The sequence below is a fragment of the Rissa tridactyla genome, chromosome 1, assembly GCF_028500815.1.
Source record: "Rissa tridactyla isolate bRisTri1 chromosome 1, bRisTri1.patW.cur.20221130, whole genome shotgun sequence".
Classification (NCBI taxonomy): domain Eukaryota; kingdom Metazoa; phylum Chordata; class Aves; order Charadriiformes; family Laridae; genus Rissa; species Rissa tridactyla.
The window spans coordinates 21,776,227-21,799,165 of NC_071466.1; the positions used below are offsets into that span (position 1 = coordinate 21,776,227).

At 39.8% G+C, this 22,939-nt stretch overlaps 2 protein-coding genes across 5 annotated transcripts in view; one reads left to right on the plus strand and one right to left on the minus strand.

Moving 5' to 3' along the window:
* Positions 1 to 1,316: 1,316 nt before the first annotated feature.
* Positions 1,317 to 19,070, minus strand: CENPJ (centromere protein J). Its single transcript, XM_054223595.1, has 17 exons — positions 18,848 to 19,070; positions 16,921 to 17,424; positions 14,802 to 14,925; positions 13,749 to 13,982; positions 12,928 to 13,072; positions 11,258 to 11,363; positions 9,321 to 10,962; positions 7,760 to 7,892; positions 6,758 to 6,923; positions 5,480 to 5,719; positions 4,759 to 4,858; positions 3,698 to 3,795; positions 2,906 to 3,004; positions 2,658 to 2,798; positions 2,461 to 2,545; positions 2,243 to 2,363; positions 1,317 to 1,614 (listed from the first exon to the last, which is right to left on the minus strand). The coding sequence occupies exons 2-17, from the start codon at positions 17,344 to 17,346 to the stop codon at positions 1,422 to 1,424; spliced, it is 4,053 nt and encodes a 1,350-aa protein (XP_054079570.1). The 5' UTR covers positions 17,347 to 17,424; positions 18,848 to 19,070; the 3' UTR covers positions 1,317 to 1,421.
* A 41-nt stretch (positions 19,071 to 19,111) lies between these two features.
* PARP4 (poly(ADP-ribose) polymerase family member 4) overlaps positions 19,112 to 22,939 on the plus strand; it is a 54,828-nt gene continuing 51,000 nt past the window's right edge. For 3 of the 4 annotated variants that reach the window (XM_054223559.1, XM_054223575.1, XM_054223581.1), the window contains exons 1-2: positions 19,112 to 19,504; positions 20,841 to 20,954. The gene's annotated coding sequence lies outside the window, so the exon portion shown is untranslated. The remainder of the gene's footprint in view (positions 19,505 to 20,840; positions 20,955 to 22,939) is intronic. The other variant, XM_054223569.1, reaches the window with a different exon arrangement.

Consider the following 22,939-nt stretch of genomic DNA (forward strand, 5'->3'; position numbering starts at 1 on the left):
TTGGATGTCTTTATTGTACGAGTGTGATATATCATTTATGCTTAAAGCTCAGCCCCTTTCAGTCTCCCCAGGGAGAATTTTGTCTAGATAAGTAAGGAAAAAACATAGATGCTGAAGACTCCATAACCTCTCTGGGCAACCAGTTCTGGTGCTCAGTCACCCTCACAGTAAAAAAGTGTTTCTTGGGGTTCAGAGGGAAGCTCCTGTGTTTCAGTTTGGTCCCATGTTTATGCACATACACACATACCCTTATGCATGTCTCTGCCCTCAAGAAGATCACATGAAAGCAAGTGTACAAAATGTCTCAGTAGTGTTTCTCAGGCATGCTGCAAGGAGAGCTTGCCTGTTTATAGTAGCACTGGAAGAATCCTTTCACAGTTTCAGTATGTAGTCTGGTATTAACCAGACATGTGCTATATACTGTTACAGATACCTTATAGAGCTGTTACATGCTCATCTTTTTAATTAAAATAAGGAAAGAAACACATTCCAAAGTTGTTCATCAACCATCTTGAAAGGGATTTAGCTCCAAATTACTTAAGAACTTCTAGTTGTTGAGTGAGCAAGCTGATTTACACCTTGAGTAAAAAAAGCACAGGCACAGTAACTGCAGAGAAGGGCAGGGGGGCAGAGGGGACAAGGGAAGAAAGTGAGTATCTTCAGCTCTGCAAGAGAATACAATTTTTCAGCAGCTGCTAGAATGGAGAGTTAGAGCAGACACTCTAGCGGTACGACTTTGCTTGTAGGTACTATAGGATTTTAAGAGACAAGTCAGCTTAAAAACGCCTGTTAAGTGGAAGAATGGGATGAGATGACCTTTGTTGATTTCTAGTGTTTCCTCCCACATGCCTGAGTAACCCATCCCCCACTCTCGCCTCTCCTGGCCTTAGGGAGATGGATGAGCAGTTTACAGAACAGAGTTTGGGATCTGCTAATGCTATTGCCTTCTAAGGGTGAGACGAAGAAGAAATAAGATTATGAAGAAAGAAGAACAGCTTAAGGCTAACTGAAAAGGAAAGCTGCCGTTCATTTACACTTTGAAGTCAAGCAATGAGTAAACCAATGCACAGACTCATGATTTCACCAGAGCAGGGGTTCCAACAGCACTTTTTACCTTGGATTAAGGAATCTTCTCTTAGATGTCTAAAATAAGGTAATAGATAGCTGGTTTAAAAAAACATCCTTTTTAAAATCACACAGGAACAGAATATTGACTCAGTAAAAAACTGCTGCTTAAAAGTAGAAATGGGAAAAAAAATAGAAGAAGCTCAGATATAATATATCCACTGAAAAATAAATTTATTTCAGGAGAACTATAAACAATATATACACGACAAGCACAAAGGGGTTTCACTTCTTGTTTACAGGAATGTACATTATTTTTGCTGATATGCCAACACTCCCAACAGTTTGGACATTACCTACAACTTAGTGTCAATGATAATATTACCATCCTTGTCCTTCACTCTTACTCTCCCAGAGACATACTTTGTTTCCTGCTGTCCATTCACGTACACAGTCTTGACAGTACCATCTGGATACTCCCGTCTCTTGAACTGTGGTGTGTGTAGTTCTCTCTGGCCATTATTGAACTCTATAGTTTTGCTTCCATCTCTGCATTAAATAAATGCGTGTAAGTATTTAAAAAAAAAAAAAAAAAACCAACCAACCACGACCCTCTAAGGACTAGACATAGGCTTAAGCTTAATCTCAGAACAAACATTAAATATGCAAGCCTAAATGAAGGAAGAACTAAAAAAAAAAATACGATGTTTGTGAAAAGCCCGTTTTGTTAAATATCATCCCAGCTGGTTGGTACTCAAAAACCTGTTTCTGCAAAACTGACATGACTTCTTTATACTTGAGAGCCTCTGCTGCCCTTTCTCTGCGCTAAATCTATTGCAGCACCAATCCACGAAACGTTTAAAACCTAATGTTTTGAGCACTCTCAGTCAGACTGACCTGCTTGCCACCCCAGCTAGGTTCTCACATGTTCTCTAGAATTACGCACAAATCGGAAAAGTCAGGTTAGGGTATGAGAAGACACACACAGGCATTCAGTCTTTTTGTAGCTTGGAGAAGATGTAAACAAATAAAATTTCAAACAGTAAATACATGGTTGCAGTACATTCAAATGCAAACTTTAGAAACAAATCTGTGCCCACATACTGCCTCTGTCAGTGAGCCCTAACTGCTGCTTTCCCCAGCAACAGGCAAGGGTACCCGAAAAGAGAAAGCTTACCGCTGAACACGAACAATAGTACCATCTGGAAAGATACTTTCTTCTTGCCCATCCGTAAATAAGTTTTTAATAGTTTGATCAGGGAAGGTAATTTCTTTCTTGCCATCAGGATAATGCTTCTCTGAAATGTATTTTGAGACAATATGCTTATTACATAAATGCAGGTATATATATGGGCAGCAATTTTGAGGGTTGGTCGAGTTGGATGATTTCTTTACCTATTTGTCCGTTTGAAAATTGCAAGACCTCTAAGCCATCAGAGTATGTAGTATGTGTAGTCTTAGCATCAGCATAATAATAAATCTGCAGAAAATAGTTTGGAGTTATCATAACTAGTGAGAAATCTTATGTGTATGTACACACATGCACATAAATAAGTTGTTGTAGAAAAGCACAGAAGGTGTAGGATACATACCACTGTTTGATCAGGCATAACCTGCTTCACATCTCCATTGAAGAAGGTTATAGTTACGGTCTTCCCATCAGAACCCACTTTTTTCCATGTCCCATTGGGAAAAAATATGAGGTGACAGCCATTTTTCAAAACTTTTTCAACCTAATGAATACATTCGAGGTCAGCATTGAACCAATACACTCACATACCCATTCCTCTTTCACAACAGCTGTCTTGTGGAATTACAGAGTGCCAAGCTCTCATTTTACCTTTCCATCAGGATAAGCAGTTTCTCTCTGTATCTCTTCACTGTCTGTAGATGCAGGTCCAGACGGTAGTGACACATGAGCTTCATGAGGAGAGGTGTCCTGAAATGACAACAATAATCTAAGCATAAACTGAAATAAACTGACGGGTATTTTAGGAAACGAGGAGCATCAGGGGAGGAAGATGAGTATAGGAAGGCATAAACACCATCTGGGGTTTATTTAAATCCTAGGTGTAATTCAAGTGGTAAGACAGACTGAGACTTGGTAGTAGTTCATTGTCCGTAGTCAGCTGTAGTATGGACTAAAGTGGAATTTAGTAGTATGTTGTAGCATGGTGCTCAACTGTGCCTTAAGTCATCCATATCAAGGTATTAAATGATTGATGAAGTTTCATAAAACCTGAATGCTACCTACAGCAATTAATCTGAGAATTAATCCAACTGTTTACAAGATGCCTGCACGGTTTCCCTACATGGAGCATATAAACATCCATCTTTTTCTCCTCCCTCAAAAGCGTAAAACATTTCCCAAAATTCAAGGGAACAGGAGATGATGATTTTCTTTCCTCAGCCAAAGAACATTGCAACTACTAGGCACGGGTAAAACATTCTGCATTGGCTACTACATAGCCATTTGCTGGTACGACAACAAAATTGCAGTTGAAGAGCAATAGCGGTTGAGTCAACAGCTTCACCAGTCACCCTCCAGATAGTCATTTAAGTGTAAGTAACTATCGTTTTATTTTGGGTTTCCCCTCCCTCCTTAAAAATCAAATCAGGATCCAGTACTTACTACCATAAAAGTCTTAGAAGATTCTTCTAGTGCCGTCATTGTCTCAGAGTTGCTTCCATCACTAGCAGGTGCTGATGCAGGTGTTCTAGAAAGCTTTCCTGCTCAGATATATGTAATAAAGTTAATTTGGACAGTAAAATTAAAGTACAGTGTAAGTGTTATAATTACATAGGAGGTCAAGTTGTACAGGATACCTACATTTCAGTGCAGTAGAAACTGAAAGCAGCATATTTATGAAAACAATCAGCATAAGCCAGCTCCCTCAGGTATATCATTGAAGAATCACTGCAATAGGTATAATACTTGCACTTTCTTGTTTCATTTCTGAAGATTCACAAAGGATTTTTTCCCCACCCCTACCTAGAGATCTAGACAACATTATTAGTTATGCCTTTATAATGAAGGAAGGAAGGCTAAATGTAACCTTTTAACAGGAACTGACGGGCAGACTTTTTCCACGTCTCTCCTAGCACACCACAGAGATTACCAAAATAAAACCAGCAAGGGCTTCAATTCTGGAACATACTCCTCTAACAGATATCGTAACGGTTGTTTGAGCTGTCAGGGGTGTCAAAAAAGTACCCTGCCGTTACTTTCCGTATGCGATCATGCATTAGGAAGGCATGTATCTGCCGACAGCCTTTGCTCCTAACTGTGAGCAAGGAACACCCGCTACAGCATTGCCCGTACGAGTACAGGTCCTGCTAAGAAGGTTCTGAAGAGACACATTAGTTCCAATGCTATCAACATAGTCATCTAATCAACATCCATGGCTTGAAGAACATCAACGATGAAAGCCATTTGGGATTATGATGCAGCTTCTGGTATGCTCCAGAGCACCAAACGTGACCGGAATGGTCTCATCACAGCTGTGGCCAGAATCTTACCCTCCAAAGTATTTATCCATACGCTCAGTGAGTCCATTACAACCTATTCTCCACCTACTTTTGAGGTGGTGACACGCTCTTTCTAATAAAAGCAAAAATCCACATTTTTCTTTTAAAGAAAATTTTCTTTTAAAAAGAGTTAACAGAATTCTCTGATTAGACAAACATTTATACCTTTTGTTTGGGAATAACTTTTGCCATTGATCTTGCTGCACTTCTGTACTGGAGGAAGCAGAGATGCGGTTTGACTTTTTGGGCCTCTATTTGGTAGGCACTAAAAGAAAGGAAGTTATTTGTGGTTTATGTGACATTTAATCATAACCGTTCATACAGCAGCAAAAAACGTATACACCATGTGACATGAAAATTTACTGGAAGCTCTCTGCACAGACTATACATTTTTGAGATTTAGTCATCAGAAGGGCTTGTGTGAAGTAGCCCAAGCTGTACTTTGGAACTCTTCCTCTGTCTGCTGCCTCGCTACCAACAACTGCAGAATGTTAATTTTGTGCAAGCAATGCAGAATAATAGTTACAGTTTCAAAATGAAATACAGCTGCTTTAGATAATGGTGAACTGCCCGGTTTGCCTGGCTGATCCTTAAGGTGCAGAGGTTCACAGGTTAGATCCAATCTATGATTTTTCTCTTATAATTGTATCATTTTGTATTTCAAAGACGAGTTCCTCAACAGAATGGATACTGCATATTGGGAACATTCACATTTGGAGAGAATGTGACATTAACAAAATTCTGTGTCTGTCACTACTACTGGAGTCCCAAGATCAGCAATTTAAAAGTAAACATCTAGGTTGTAGCCGTTAGATTCCAAATTTATGGTCCGAAACTCAAGAGTATTCACACAGATTAGTTTAAAACACCAAGATTAATAACTTACAGATTCTGCTCTTTTTAGAGTCATCCCAGAATTTTCTACTTTCCTCTTGTTTTCAGCAGCTTCTACTTTCTTCCAGGCTTCTAGACGAAACCTCTCCATAATTTTGACTTCCTCTTTTAGCTCCATATTCTCATTTACTAAAGCTTCTATTTGATCTTTCAGGCGTCGATGGGTGGTTGACCATTTTGCCTCTTTTCGTTTTAAATCTTCCTGTAGCTCTGCAATCTGCTGTTTTAAAGCCTTAGAAAAATGCATGTTTATAAATTACAGAGCTTTCATTGAAAAATTAAAAGATTTTAATGTTAAATTAATGTTTAATTTAAAAGATTTTAATGTTCTAATAGAAATACTAGCACACAAAAAAAAGCATCAGAGTGGCAAAAAAATAAGATCAGCTTAATGGGGCAGAGAGTGAGAGGTAGGAGAAGTTTTCTTCCCTAAAGAGATATTGTTTACTTTACCAACTTTAAAAGCTCTGCTTCGATCATAGGAAGTATCTTTATTGCCCTCTTGGTATCCTTGACACTTTGTAGATTGGCCAGTACAAATACACTTGAGACAGAAACATGAAATCTTTAAGGCTGCCCATGAGAGAACCCTTCAAAAATCTTGGGACAGGAAAATAGGGAGGATACAGTGACATAAAATACACATGAATCTGCCTCCGCAGTTTAGCAAGTGTTACTTCAATCTGTTGAAGTTACGTTAGGAAAATTTGTAGGGAAGGAGGAAGGAAATCCATGTGTGATGTTTAATACAACTTGTCTGTACACCTCATGTACCACACATCCTGACAATGAAGAAACAAACAAATCTTGTTTCTTACATCTCCGATACCTAAAGACCTACAAGTAATAACAAAATGTAACTTTGAAAATTGTAGAAGATTACTACGTTTACTGTACAGCAGTTATAGACAGACTAAAACTCAAATACAGTTCCAGTTTGTGCTTTGATCCACTACCACAAATGAAAATTTACGACATAGGATTAACTACAGAAATTTTTTGTCAAAGTTGAAGATTGTTCTACCATAGTCATGGGCAGTTTTTAGTTTGGAAACATGGCAAACAGATTTGCTCATCAGGGAGTTTTGCCTTAAAGCCATCAAACAACATTGTGAAGGCTGCAGTTCCTTCCTCGATTAGGCCATATCTAGTAACTGTTCCCATCTTAAAATCACTTGCAACCTTTCAATTAAGTTAGAATTTAACTGACTGCCTTTAAACGATTTTAAGTGTTCCTGTGTGGACTACAAGAATAACATAATTTTTATACCTGAATTTCATCACGTTCTTTTTTATCTGGAATTGCTCTAAGTTCTGTGGTATATTTTTCAAAAACTTTACGCTCCTTTTGCAGTTTTTTTATTTCCCTTTTTTTATATTCTTCTATTTCAGCCAGTTCTTGGGCTTTCTGCTGTTGAAAGTCTGCAATTTCTTTCCTATAATTATGAAACAAAATTGTTGTTTTAGCCCAAAACTAGTTCAAGTCTAGATTTTAAGGAAGAAAATGAAGAATCTGAATTTTGTGGTCATTGATTCCAATCCAGCACCTGTTACCCCCAGGAAGACTTACCTATAAATGATACTCCTTATTTAAGGAGTAAATTGTCACACAGCTAGTGTTTGAAGTCCAACAATTTCTATTTTCATATCTTCTAGTCACAAAAGTTATCCTGAATTTAATAAAGCTTTGGCTAAGATCTTCCAACACTCTTCAAAGCAGTAGAACACCATTCATTCCCCCAAAATTACCAGGGAAAAAGAATCTGCTAACAGCAGGAGGTCACAAATGAAGTATTAGCCAACAACACAAAGCTGTTTCCAAACAAAACAGAAGTGACTTTGGTAGGAATAGGTGTGCCACATTTACGTCAACAGGTATAATTATTCTGCTCTATATGTCATTTATAAGTCCTGCAGTTCAACTGAAAATATTTTTCAATCCAAAAGAAGAGCATCAATCATTGGCACGAAGATCAGTTTTGCAAGACCAATTTAGGACTGCGTTATCACTCAGAACAAAAATACACAAATTCTCCCATGTATAGCCTTTAAGGGCATCACATTAAATTAGCAGGGGTTCTTAATATTATAGTTTGTGAGTAATAATTACAGTTTGGTATATACCTAGAGCAACAACCAGTTTCTTAACCTGTGTCTCCACTGTAACTGAAACACAGCACTTCTTTGCCTCTGCTGTTGGCAACGGGACATTATGATAGTCTGGAACATACCATGCGAGTGAATGCACGAAAACGTTTCAATTAGAAATTACCTGATATTTGCCAAGGCATGCTCTCTTTCTTCACGAAGTTTAGTTAGAGTTGTGTTTTCAGCTCTGAATCTCGCTATTTCAGTTTCCAATTCGGTGAGTGTATCTCTCAGCACCTGGGATGGAACAGTGTTTCCTGTCAAAGAACAGCCATGGACAAGTTATCTAAGCAGCATCCGTAAGACTGAAGTAACCAATTATCACAAACCAGTTAAAAAAAAATAAAAATCAAGTGATACTATTTTAGAGATAGTAGTAGTATCGCAAAAAAAAAAAAAATCTCTACTATTCAAATAACACAGAAGTGACATTTTAAAGCACTCTGCACTATTTATTCAAGTACCTCAAATATTGAGTATATCCATCATCTTTGTAGAACTAAATATATATTAGGAATTGTAATGTGAAGGGCTTCATGTCAGGCTAGAGAAATTAAATGAAGGTATAAGGGCCAAGCATCAAACAGAGAAGTTTATGGTTGAAGTTTTTCCAAGTTTTATTCACAACTAAGTCTGTTCACATCCATCACTGATGCGAAATCTATTGCAGAGGCCAATAATAGGATTTGTGGGTTTTTTCTCCCCCCAAGTTTCCTGTTCAGCCACCACTTAAAGGGTTTTAATAGTCTGCTTCTGAGTATGCAAGAGAAGAGCCTAAATACTGATGTAGGTAGCTGCCTCATTCACCCTTAAATGCTCTGAGATTCAGTAAAAAAAAAAAAAACCTACCCCTTTTCCTGCAAACAACATCTAGCAGGCACCTTCAGGCAACCCTACAAAGTCAATTCTCCACACAACAATAGGCAGAAATAGCAGCTTTCATAGGAACTTCTCATAAAAACCTAGATCCTGTTCATTGGAGCAGAGCTTGAAACCAAGCTCTCACCACCTTCTCTACAGAGAAGAGATTTAAATGCTAGGCTATGCCACCATGCTTTCACTGAACAACTGCATTTTTAATGATCCCACATAAATGCAACGGCTTCAACAGGAGTTTTTAGAGGCAGTTCTTCCCCAGACTATAAGTATATGGTTGGAATCAACCTGGGCAAAGCAGAAAAATGAATCCATGTTTCCATATTCCAGATGAATTCTCTGGATATTATACTACTGTCAGAAAACATGAACAGGGCTGCTGCCTCCTCATACTTTCTAAGAGGAACAAGCTAACCTACCAGGGCATAGCATTACCCTACTGTGGTGTAAATGCACACTGTCACTGGAAAAGGGAGGTACCACTTCTTTTTTGGCATGCCTTTGACACTTTCCTTGATTTGGAAACAGCGATCAAGCAGATCCAGATCAAGTTGGTGCAATGAGCTGGTCTGATAGAAAACTAGCCTCCAAGAAAAAAAAAAATTAAACCAAAAAAGTAGTTTTCACCCATTGTACTCATTCTGCGAGATGCAAAGTTTTTAGATCTGACACGAGACATGCAACCAGGAGAGGAGATGAAAGGCAAGAACAGGGCCATTCCCTGCAGCACCCTTTAGTGTAATGTCAGGTTACAGCTTAAGGGTTAGAAGAGAAGACTTGTAATAGATGTCGTCTTCAACATTTCCTACCAGTTGCTGTTTTTTCACCTTCTGGCTCCTGTTCCACATTTGATTTGGTTTCACGCTCTGAATGACAGCCTGCCTTCTGTTTTGGTTTCAGTGAAGGAAACAGTTTCATCATCAGGTTTGATACAGGAGGTCCGTTTGAGTCACTGTCCACTGCAGACTCTTTGGACATTTCATCTCCCCTCTTTGAGGCAACTTTTCTCTTCATTGCTTTATCTGGAACAGTTGTATCGTTCTTACTGGAAAAGTCCATCTGTAAAGGTATTTTAGTATATTTTTCAGGTAAATCACCGTTAACATAATTTTCATCAAGATCACTCCATGTTCTTTCATCATCAAACTCAAACTTACTCCTACTTATACAAGACATGCTTCTCTGATGGTCTGAAGCTTTTCTCATCTTTTGCTTTGACAGTGCACTGCAATCTTTGTCTGACAAGCCAAGGTCAGCATCTCCATTTTTGCTTTCTTTGCTGACGTCTTTAACAGAACATCCATAATCAAAAAATTCTGGATCACTTTCTCTACGGCTTATAAAGGATGCCTTAACACCTTCATTTTCATGCTTTAATGTGGTCTCAAATTCACTCTCAGAATCTGTAGTAGTATCATCATCGTCCTCACTCTTATCTTCATTTACAATCCATTGATTACTTTTTAAAGCAGGAGCTGCTGTCACGGAAGAAGCTGAAAATATCACACTGTCCATTTTATTCAATGAATCCTTCATTCTAAAAGCTGTTCCTGAGTTTGAGGCTGTGTGCCTAACAGCTCTATCATTTGTATTTCCCTGTGTCATACAGTCTGCCTTTATATTTTTCCTATTTATAAGTTCAACAGCCAGCACCTTTACTTGCTGCTGTTTTGCCTTGATAGGGGTAGAAGACATTCTACGGCCTTTTAAAGTTTGCTGATCTTGATCTAAGATCCTTTGCACAAATGAGGAATTACTTGAGAAAGATATTTCATCTGCAGCTTGTTCTAGAAACAAGAATTCATCTAATTCTAGATTCTCTTTTTCTTTTTCTTTTTCCCAGTTTTCCAGCTTATTCTGAAACGAAACTTCAAAAGACAGTTCTGGATCTTTTGCAGGGTGACCTATAGGACACTGAGAATTAGAAAAGGCACTGGCCAGCTCGGCAGATAACCAAGGCTTTTCTGTGCCAGGTAATTTGTTTCCAATTTTTCCAGTGTTAGACTTAGCAAATTCTTCTACATTCTCTTTGTTTTCTATTTTGTTGTTAATTTCTAATGGGAAGGAATCTCTCATCTGTCCATCATGATTTTTTCCTGTTTGCATTCTTGTTTCTAATAGCGAGATATTTTTTCCATTGTGATTCCTGAATACCAGGGTCTTCTGGATAGGGTGATGTTTTGCTTTATCAGGGTGGTTGTATTTTTTACATTGTGCAAAAGGCTTCTCAGAAACCAGTTCTTTGCCAGGAGGCATAGTTTTCTTCTGTATTTGTGGTCTGTCCACTTTAATAACATTTCTGTCATCTGAAGACCTTTGTTGAAGTTTTGGGGTGTTTTCTCCAAGTTTTGTGATTTTAGATTTGGCATTAGTGAACCTTGTTAAGCCTTCACCTCTTTTCAGGAAAGGTCGTTTGATCACTGGTTTTTGAATGGCTGATCCATTTGTCTCCTGAAAAGGGGTAAGGAAAAGCAAAATGCAAAAAGTTAAAGAGCCCCTTACACAGTTCGAAGATTTCTTCAAATAAACCCCACACATGAATAGCATTTTTTATAGTACATTTCTATGGGATTTCTAAAGACATCTTAAACAACTGAAATACTAGGGGATTATTGTTTTATTTTTAAGAATGTCACTATTGCATTCAATGTTAGCTTTTAATGCTAGAATCTTCCTTGTACATTTTTAAAGCACATCTTTGCACAATATATAAAGAATAATAAAGCTTAGAAAATAAATAAATAACCTGTAACTTCTGGTTTTGCTCCAGACGCTGCTCTTCCAGTTGTATCTGTTCTTCCAGGTATTCTTCAAATGTCTGTTTCTTCTCCTGAATTGCAGCTTTAATAGGTCTAGTGTAATTTTTTTTAAAAAAATCAAGTCTTACATTTCTATATAAAATAACTGTATTTAACGTCACTGCTATTCAAAGACGTAAGGTGTAATTACACAAAAGATGACAAATTATGAGGTACTTTCGTACTTAAATGTCAGTTAATCTGAGAAATGCATTAAAACATTAGCTGTTTATCTTTTGAGAAACGGTTTATCAAATCCCTGCTATAGTTAATATTCATATCTAAAAGATACTGCATGCAGGTTTTGCTGTTTCTTCTTTCACTGCTTTTCTCAATGACCCTTTCTTCTACCCAGAACACCAAACTTTCACTCATATTTTAGTCATACTGCAGTATGATACTACAGTATCACCTTCCTACTCAGTAATGATACCGAGATCGTGTTCCTTATCTCTCTCATTGATACTCATCCTCCTTCACAGCCCCCTGCTGGGTCTGGCTGGGAAGGAGCAAGCTTTCCTCATAGCAGCCCATATGGTGCAGAGTTTTGGATTTGTGACTACAACAGCGTTGATATGACACCAATGTTTTAGCTATTACAGAACACTGCCTCCACAGCACCAAGGCTATGTTTCATTTTTCATGCTGCTCCCCCACCCCCAGCAAGTTACACTGGGAGTGGGCAAGAGGCTGAGAGGGGACACAGTCAGAAGAGCTGATGTGAATTGACCATAAGGATATTCCATGCCATATAACATCACATTCAGCAGTAAAAACTGGGGGCTTGGTCTTCCAAAAGTAGCTCAGTTTCTGCTGCTCAGAAACCGAGTGGGCATCAGTCTGCTTGTGAGAGGTGGAGAGTGACAGCCTTTGCATCACTTAGTGTTTCCCCCCACCCCCCCCCACCTTCCTCTTATCTCAACCCACAAGTTCTGTTGAGTTTGCTCCTCTGATACCCTCTCCTGTTCTGCTCTGGGGGACAAAGTGAGAAAGCGACTGGGTGGGTGTTTAGGAGATGGCTGGGCTCAACCCACCACAGCCTGGAACAGGTATTTCTTGCTTTTGTGATGAGCTGGCAGACAAGGCAGAGCTTTAAAACAATGCCAACCACTACTTTTCTTTTACCAACACCATAAACAAAACTTTTACCATACATGAGAAGGCTTCTGCAACAAGTACTATTATTCCTTCTTAGCCATAAACCGATTTTTGAACAAACATAACTCCTGGTAATAAACTGGAAAGTCACAGCCTTTCACTCCACATTACTACTTTTGCCACATAACAGTGGATAGGAGGTTGTAATAAAGCAAATTGGGAACAGTAATTATAACTGCTTATATACTAAACCTATCCTAAAACGTGCTTTTAAACTACCATTACCCCAGGCTGCACACACCTCTTCAGCCAATACACAACACCCCATCTTTAACAGCATAAGCAATTTCAGGCCAGAGCCTCTCTTACTGCAGGTCTCCACAGTACCTAGCAATATGGAATCCTTGATTGAGAAAGCTACACGAATTAAGAATAGCAGACTTTTTCAATGACGACTCAGAATTCAACAAAATTCATATTATCTATTTGATAAATACTGCATAATAATGGCCTGAATTACCTTTCCTCTGTATTAGTCCACAAATCTTTTCCTCCGCTGGGATTTTCAGAGAGATCTGCACTTTCCACACATAAAGGATCAATGTGATGGTCTTCACTTTCCATTAAAATTTCCATCTTTTGTTCTGGACACCACATGTTTTTTCCTTCAAAATGAAAAGAATTTTTTTTTTCCTCCCCAAAAATAAATCAGTTTTCAGCTCATACTTTAAGCAGCATTCAGGTCAGATTAAAACCAGAAGGGAGCTTCATGGTAATGTAGTCTGAATTCCCACATAAAATAGTCCTAAGATTTTTCCAAATTAATTCTTATTTGAATTTGAACTTTCTTTATAAATGCACATCCAATTATGTATTATAAATCCCTGGATAGATTGTTATTTTCCATTTGCCACATGAAAATGTGGGTACAGTTCAGCCCAAACAATTCAGCAATCCAATATTTGTCATAATTTGCTAGTTTCCTAGTCTTTGTCATATATAAGTTTTAGCAGTAAAGATTACATTTTTTTCCTAAAACAGATAAGCATTTCATTCAGAGAGGAAGACTTTAGTTTTTCCTCATGCTGCTTTTAACAAGACTCACATGAACATCAACAGGAACATTGAGACCTGTAAACTGTCAGTAAATCAACCAACGAATCAAGTAAATCAACACTTGATAAAATCTTCACATTAAGTAGTAGAAAATTACATTCCATAACTACAAAGGGAAAAAAACCCACCACGCAACAAGTTATCTTTCTATAAATGACTAAACAGTAATATACTTGTCTTCCTCATTTTTCAAACAATTCTGCATTTTCAGAGGCACGCACATACCTTGTTTCTCAGAAGTGTCCGGCTGTGAAAGACTGTTCTTCAAAGATGAGGTGCATTCTTTGTTGTTTAACTTCTGTAAAAGATCACTGTCTTGTGTACGTGGAGAAATAATTGGAGCGTAAGCTCTATCTTCAAAGTGATTCTGAGACCCAGATGATGGCAACTGGTGTAAAGGTGTTAAGCCCACTGAACGCCCAGGTCTTAGCTTTTGATTTTCAGTCATTACAGTATAGCCTTGACATTAAAAGAAAAAAAAAAATGGCTGTGTCTTGTATTTGCATGACAACACCACTGTTCCACAGGAGAAAAGAAATGGCACTGAAGGGCAAGACTGATCACCCAACCTCCATCCTTATGTTACTGATCAAGAATAAGTGATTAGGCAATCTGAATTTTGTTCTCCTAATGCTAAGCCCTAAATTCATTTTTCTCACGTAGGCAGAGTGAAAGAAAGGTACTCTCTTAAGTCAGGTTGGACCGACACTGCCAACAAAATACTCCTGCTCAACTCTGAAAGCTTTTTCCATCCCAGCACTGTCCCTTCCCTTTGCACACAGCAAAAAAGACTGGAAAACTGGTACAGGTTACAAGTGTTTGTTTTTCAATACAGATCAGCTCCCAGTCTAGTTCAGTTCATCAGCTGAACAAATTTGTGCTGCATGACCATAAACAAGGAGAGACCACTTCATTTGGACACACTAGCAGCTTAAAGCAATCAGAAGTATTGTGAGAAACAGCTAATCAGAAAGGAAAGCAACTGTTTGTTTTACGCTGTCTTCTATATTGAAAATATTTTCTTCAAAACAATGGCTCCCATCATAGCACACATTGATCAAGTTACAAGTACAGTTGGCATTTTATAAAAACGGAATAGTATTCCTTCTACAGCAGCACTCAACTTTCAGGCACTGAAGTGATGCAACATTTATCTTTGCCTAATCAAGTAGTCTTAAGATGAAGAACACTGAATACTCTTTCAGATTTTAACTGGAAAATTAGATTAAATTCTTCAGTTTACCCAAAGTACTTTATATGCTTTCTTTCTCAACTTACCGAGAACTGCTGTCTGGCCAGATACCATGCTAAGTAGCTTCTCCTGCTCTTCCATTAGCCTTTGAAGTTGCTCCTTCTGTTGTTTCTTTAGCTGTTCCTGTTTCTGGTGTTGCAATTCCTTCAGCTTTTCAAACAAAAAAATAAATGTATTAGAGGCTAGGTTTACTTAAAATGTATCACAGGATTAGTGTCATCAAGACAACTGGTATTTCTTGTTTTAAAGATGTTCCATTAGGTAAGTGTAACTTGAAGGAAATGAAGAATTTTTCTATCTATGAACGCGCATGCTATTTCCAATTTGCCCAGTTACCAGTTCCACTAGTCTTTAATTGACTAATCTGTAAAAAATAGGAATCAGAACACTCATTTCCACTGCATGGGAAAAACATTCAAATTCTGCTCTTTTAACATTAACTTATACTATGCCATGTTTTTATTAAAGTGTTAAATACTTCATAATAATTAAAGCTTTAGAAAAAGCGTGGGTGTCTTTCTCTCCAGGATCTCACTTACAGTGAGCAGAACTGATACACAGGACCAAGAGAGGGGAAAAAGAGCATCAGAGAACATTAAGAACTCATGAAGCTGCCTGGAAAAAAGAATTAAAATACTGATTAAATGCAGTAATCCAGTCTGCATTTTCTTGTGTAGCAGGAATCCCTGGCACTGTCTCAAAACCAGCCTCGAGGGCCATACGAGGGCAGGGCATTCCGCACCCTACCAAGCCACAGCAATGGGTGGTGGGCTTCCATGTCCATCTCTCTCCCCAATGCATACATATCTGCTAGATTCAGCTCCTCCAAAGGAATGGCAGGAGGCCTGATGAAATCCTTCCACAGATGAACGATTGGACCACACCTGTCACCCAATAGGTAAGAAAAAAATTCCCTTGAATTTCCCTTGTAGATCCTTAAAATTCCAGTGAAAACAGAAGTAAGGCACTATGCAAATAGAAGCTATGAGCTAATGATCAAGATCCAAAGATTGCCTAAGTCTCATATCCAAACCCTTCACTTACTTTATTAAAGAAATCATACCTGTTCCAATAATAATATCCTCAGAAAACCAAAGTGAAAAAACTACACTCGACATTACAAACATCAGATTTATTTTTTTTATGATATATTAGATTGTCAATAACTTTCTAAGACAGGAGACTTAAGAATTCCTCTTAAAATACCATTAAACCAGCTAATATCTGTCATTTAGACACTGTTTGATACTGCTAACAATACTGAAAAAGTAAATATTTCTTTTCCTATCATGTAAAATAGAGGAGAAAGCTTTTATAGCACCAGGTAAGTTGTAGAATTCTACTCCAGAGACTCAAACAGACCTCACCTGAGTGAATAGACACAGGGATTCATACTGAGGTACCTGCTAGCAGAGTGGACAAGGAGGTATGTGAGCTCTTAATCCTTAACAGGAAGATCTATTAAAGTGCCTCTGAACACTTTCAGCTAACACAATTTATATGTAGCAATTGGTAAGAGGTACAAGCGAACGTATAGCCAGCTACAGCGGATTAACTGACATGCTTGCTCTGGAAAAAAACAATTAATAACATCACAGCATTGGAATTCCAGGCCTTTCTGTTCCAGTGTCTTGGATACTTCATCACATTCAACACTAACTCTTCATCTAAACAGAGGCAGGTATATGGGTGTACATACCTACTTTGAGAACTAACAGAAGATGTTGCTATAGATACAAGAGCATACAACTTCACCACACTGTGAATATCTGTGGTGAAGTACGACCACTGTGATGACCAGTACCCCATTTCCACAGCTTGAAGTGAAGAAACAACAGAACATTGTAAAACTGTGTGTAGCTTCCCAGGTAAAGAGATTTTGAGAACAAGTACCCCGCAACTGAATACAATTTAATTTCATTTTAAACTGGAACTCGTGCCAGCTGGAAACAAGAAGACACTCAATAACTGCACATCATGAGGAAGACACCAATTTTTATGCAACGAAACTGTGACTTAGAACATGCTCTTTAAGCTTGTCATGTTCTATATGTTGCAAAGAGTTTGCTTACTTACAGGTATGACAAATCACATGCATAAACAAAATCTTAATTGATATACATCAAGGAATTCTAGAACTTTTACCTGTTCAAGCTTTTGTAGGAGTGGATCACTGTGATCAGATTTATTCTGACCATCCACTTCACTGTGGACAAAGTCTGTTTTAGAGGCTTCTACGTTATATGCAGCTGCTGGAAAAGATGTTTCAGTGGTACATTGCCGAAGTGTACAAGTGCTGCCAGACTCTTCTTCACGCAAGGAGTCCTCACTTACAGAACAGCTGTCTGAAAGATGCAACACTTCAGCAGGGAGAGCTGTGATGTTTTTAGGTCCAGATAATACATTTTCTTTGCTGATTTTCAAACCAGTAAAATTAGGATCTAGTAAGACTCCAGCACGGGAACAACTGGACATCCATTGTGCAATGAAGTTTGGTTCACTACTCAGATCTTCAACAGTTGGCATGTTGTAAATTGTATTCCAATTTATTTGCTGATATAGCATTAACATAACAATATTACGTTATGTAGCATTAGGACAGTAAAACTTTCAAAGTTCCAGGTATGGATGGTTACCTACTTATAGCACCTAGAAATTAAACAGATAAACAAAATAAGAAATCTACAATAACAGATTCCCAGTAAAAGAAAGTTACTCTCTTATAACCAACCCAGTGTATTTATAAAAATAAGTCACAATCTGCATTTCCCTAGGCAATAGGAACAATTTAGATAATTAGTAACAAAAACTTTCTGTGCAGAAAGTCAATATAATCCAACTTCCAATCTTACTATTTATTTGAGTGCAGCTAATATTATCTCAAATATTGTAGAGCTGTGTATAATATTCTCTTCAGTAGTATAGAGAGGGATTCAGATATTTTTTGAAGTGCCCGCAACAAAAGAAGAGTGGTGATTTGAGGAGCTAAAAGAGAGACTTCCCACACAGGACCTTCATATTAATGCAAAGTTTCAAATATGTCAATCTACATACAAACATTCCACTGCACATATTTCAATGCAGCACTTACTGGTTTTGTGTCTGCCTTAGTTTCTCATGGAAACTCTACAACCATGCTGCCTATTAGCTTCCTCCTCCCAACCAGCTTCTTTTAAATCCATCCAGAAAAAAAAGTTTGAAGACTGCAAAAGTTTCAGTGATAACTGAATTCCTACAAGTGTCATAAAACATGATTGAATTTGGGTAGATAGGAGACCCAAAGTGATTTCCTCACTGAGGAAGAAAAAAAAGAGATAGAACTGCTGCCGATGCTGGTGTGGCAGCAAAAGCCTGAGCACTCAGCCCCGCCACCTCAAACTAGTCCCGGGGCAATCAACTCTCTGCCTGTGCATATGGCGTGCAGTGGGGAACACAGAGGAAAGAAGGGGCCAGAGGACAAAGGACAGACAACTACAGCAGCCCAGGCCCCTGATGAGCAGGAAGTAACTTCTTAAAGCTTCCTTCTTCCCAAGAGATGAGTTCATGCCTGCTCGTCTTATATTCCCTGCTGTAACAGGGTTTATGTTTTCAACCAAAGCTTGAAACCGTGACTAGGAGAAACAGCCAAGTTCCCTTAGGCAAATGTTTCTCAACCGCCTCCTGGTTTGAGACACCAGTGGAAGTTTCTCAGCGAGGTACAGATTCCCGCACGGGCCAATTCAAGCCGACAGGGTTCACAAGCGATTTCTCCTGTCACCTTCTGGGGACCCTTTGGAGGCAGCCTGCCGAGTGTAAAGCTTCCCCCGCAGCCTCAGGGCAGCGGCACCTCCATGACAGCCGGCAAGGATGAAGCTGACCCGTCCCGGGGAGGCGAGGAGGGACAAAAGGATCCCCCCCGAAGGTCGCCGGTGGGGAGAGGAGCACAGCCAGACTCCTCAGCCGAGCCGAGGGGCCAGGCCGGGCGCATCCCCTTCCCCACGGACACCGCCCCATCCCGCGGCACCGCGACGCCCTCACGGGGGCCGCCGCCGCTCCGCCGCCCCCGAAGCGCCCGCACCGCGACAGCTCCGACCTGCAGCCCCTCACAGGTACCGGGGCGGCAGCACCCGGCGCCGCTCCTCAAGACGCTCCGCTCCGGCCGCCGCCGCCACCGCTCTCCTTCTATTACAAACCTACCGCCATCCCACAGCCTCCCGGCGCCACTGGCTGGGCACCGCCCCGGCGCCGGGCATGCTGGGAGTTGTAGTCCTCAGGCGCCGCCTTCCCAGCCCAACGGCGAGGCGGCTCTGGGGCGCTCGAACTACAGCTCCCGAGAGACTCGGCGGCGAAAAGGCCGTTGACGGGCATCAACAGGGAAGTAGCTGACCCTGCCCAGGTTCCTGCCCGGGGCTGTCAGGGGCGGGAAGAGGTGGCGGGGATCGAGGTGGAGGGGTGTCTCTCCGGCAGCTGGGCCTGGCCTGGCCTGCTCTCCCTCTCTCCCTCTCTCCCTCCCTCCCTCCCTTCTTTCATCAGGTGGCGGTGGTTCCCGGGCCCCTTCCTGCGTCGCGGACGGTGACTCTTCGGGGAGACGGGGCTTCTCTTCGGGCAGGGCCGCTCCCGACGAGGCGGAAGGCCGTATCCGCGCAGAGTTCTTCAGCGGCCGTCCCGTCCCGCCCGTCGCGGTGTGTGAGGAGATTCCTGTCCAGTGAGCTGTCCGCAAGCCTGTCAGGGCGTGGGGGTTTTTGCAGGGGTGAGGCTCTGGACTTTTACCGTGCTTTTATTGCGGCTAGTTATACCCTTTTAATCTTTAAATCGCTGCAGTAAGGGAGGAACGGAGAGATAACTGGGTAAAAAGCATCCCCCGGCTTTCTGACATTTTGTGCTTTAAGCATGCTCCGTCTCCCTCAGCGAAATTAGCGATTTCCTCTGAACTCCGGTGAGTGTCAGAGTGTCACTCTCCAGAAACTTGTGGTGTTTCGCAGGCTGTGACCTGTTTTTGCAGCTTTTCTGGGCACGTACAAACCCAAGCCCTAGGCTGTACAAACCCAGGGAAGCCCTTTCCGTTGCCTACTTTTATTTTCCGCTGTTACTTCCTATAGTGCACAGGGCTCTTTCTGCTAAACTTCCCATCGGCTTTCCTGTGCTGTGGTTTCGTCAGTTATGAATATATTGTCTACGTGATTGTTCTCAGACTGGATTCTGCTTTAACAGTGGGAAGCTACTGTGCTAGAAAATACGAGGATTTGTACTCATGCTTTTTTAAAGCACGGCATCACATTTAGTCCCTTTGACGTCTTTAATAGGAAAATACAGTAGAGGTTTGTTTTCAGTTTACCTGCACGCTGAAGGCCTTACAGGACTATAGATTATTCATGGTCTATTGTTGGACAATAAAAATTCATTTTTGGCTCCCTCTTTGCTAAAAATGTAACGCATTGCTAATGATGGTGTTGAATTTGTGGTTTGATCGTGAAGTACAAGCTTGTGTGGTTGTGTGAAATCCTTTTGAGGGTATCGGGGACTTATGGATCTCCACCAATATAAATTAAAATTGTAACAATAAAACCAGTCATAGTTGGTGGCAGTTCCGTTTTGCATAACTTCCTTATCTGGTTCTGCAACAACACAGTATTCCAGTTATAAAAGTGTTTTATCAGCAGTTAATTGATTCTCAATACACAGATTAAATACAATAGTTTTCTATTCTGATTTTGAATTTTGGAAATTTTGCCATTCAAAAAGAGTAAAGCCAAAGCACTGCTAAAATTCCTTGAGAAGTTTTGTTCTCTAGGGAGATAGGGGAAGAAAGGCTACTATTCAGTGGTAGCATCCATTAGCAATGAAAGAGAATAAAGTCTTCTTCACTCAAGGGAGAGAAAAACTGCCTGGGATAGACTTTGAATAGATTTTAACCCAATTTCCTGCTCTCTGTCAGGTATTCCAAAGTTCACTTGGACTTTAACAGTGGCAATTTCTTTCTCCTCCCAAGTTGCAGCAAGGGTTACTGTTCGTTATTGTGCAGTAGACTGCACTTTGCTTGGTTTATTTATTTGACTGGGTTGCTGTCCATTTGGGCATTTTTACAGGGAGGTATGAGTGTGTCCTAGCCCTTCCTACCTACAACACCCAGGCTCTCCAGTTGTACCTCACGCTGTTGAGGAAGCAGGAAGATCTTTCAGGGAAGGAAGTTGCCTGAGTGGGTGAGTTTAAGTGATTTGGCTCCCTCAAAATCTAAGAGGGGGAGTGGGATCAGGGCTCATTTAATACCTTGTGCTGGGAAGAAAGAAGGGGGAGTCTTTGCAGACAGACTTGCAGGAAATGAATCCCTCAAGTTTATGCATTCCTTTCTGCTTACTGGCTGACCTACGGTTTATTTACAGATCAGTTCTCGCAATAATTTTTTTTTCTCAGTTCTTAGCAGCTTGATTTTCATAAGCGGCTGTAATATAAAATACTTTTGTGGAGTTTTGCACCATATGTAGCTACTGATTTCAGTTGCTTCTGGTGTTTTCTTGATGAGATATGGATGTATAGGCAGGGCTGATGCCTGCAATAGGTTGTATGTATTTCGTTGCCTTCTAATAAACTTTTTGTTTTGGCTGTGCAAGTAGAGTTCGTTATTTCCTGAGAAGACAGCTTCTGGGGATACTTTAGCAATGCCCAGAATTTGCTTTAGAGAATATATTGAGAAAACTAGTGCACACAGAGCTGTAGTGAAGAGGGAGGCAGTGTCCAGGTTTATACTATGATTATTAAAGGAAGCCTTTGGCAGTGTCACATTTGGCCTTACATATGCCTTAAATTAATCTATCTTGTTTGTGACAAGATTCAAAATAAAGTTGATAAAAGAAGCTTAACATAACACTTTACGCCACAAAGTAGAGCTTCTTAAAGGTACAGTTTCCCACAGAGCCAAGGCAGAACAAGGCTGCATTATAAAAGATTTTTATCACCTCTGGTAACATAGTATCTCATGAAAAACTTATGGTTAAAATATGGAGAGTTGGTTTTTTGTGTGAGCAGAGTGTACTTGTATGCCAAAAGCACTGCTAATGCCATAAAAAACAAAAACAAGAGCCAGAAAATATAGGTATATGATGACCTCATGTGCCCTTTGACCTGCTGCCTGTGCCTAAATGGACAGAGTCGCCAGTTCTATCAGGTGTATAGTGCAGTAGATGATTTGGGCCTTTGCTATAGATTACCTTTCTGAGATAAAATTAGACAGACTTGTATAAAATTGTGTCTCATGGTGTTAATTTCCCAGGTTTTCATGAAACCCTAAATTCAAGTGAATTATCTTGCTCTCTCTCCTTGAATAACTATGTTTTATTATTTAGCTCATAATTTAATTTATTCCGTGGCCATCTGATTTCTTTTTTATTCCACTGAAGAACAACTTTACCTGCATACATTGAAAATCTAATAGGCCAGAGAATAAGAAAATAAACACATTCCATAAATGTAGTATAGGTAACATACTCTAAATCCCACCCCAAAATTACTTCAGGCTACTGTGTTGTTTGGGTTTTTTTAAACCTGAAACCTGATCCTAATCATCTGCTCTAGACTTGGGTCCTTGATAAATTAATCAAACAATAATCTTATATTAGATTGTGAAATGTTGTTGTCAGTGCCATTTAAACATTTCCTCTGCGTTCTTACAGTCTTTTGGTTTATTCACACTCCACACTACAGTGGAATCTTTCTGCAGGGTTGATGTAAAGGTTTTGTTGATCTTGTAAAGGCTTTGGTGCAATTTGACCAATACTTATTTTTAAGCCAGAAGAACCTATTGGGTGATTAAATTCTTTATTTTTAGTCCAAAGAAACTAGTGTTCTAATAAATGTTTCCTCATTTGCACAAACATCGTGCAGAAAAATGTGAAGTGGTAAATGAAGGCAAGTAGTTCAGACAGTGTCTGCTTCAGTTTTTGCAGTCTTTAATGTGGGTGTTGTTTATTTATAGACGTAGGAGACTAGAAGCTTAATCAGCGTTTGCAGTCTATCTGGGAGCTCTCATTAAGTCAGAGGAAGGTCATTTTTTCTCCAAATGGCCTCCCAAAGATAGAGGACACTGAATATCATACATTTTTGGCTAACACCAGAACTGCTTTCCTTTCACGTTATCTTTACTTTTCAACAAGCAGTTTCTTATTTGTTCTGCCTCTGTGAGTCCAGGATG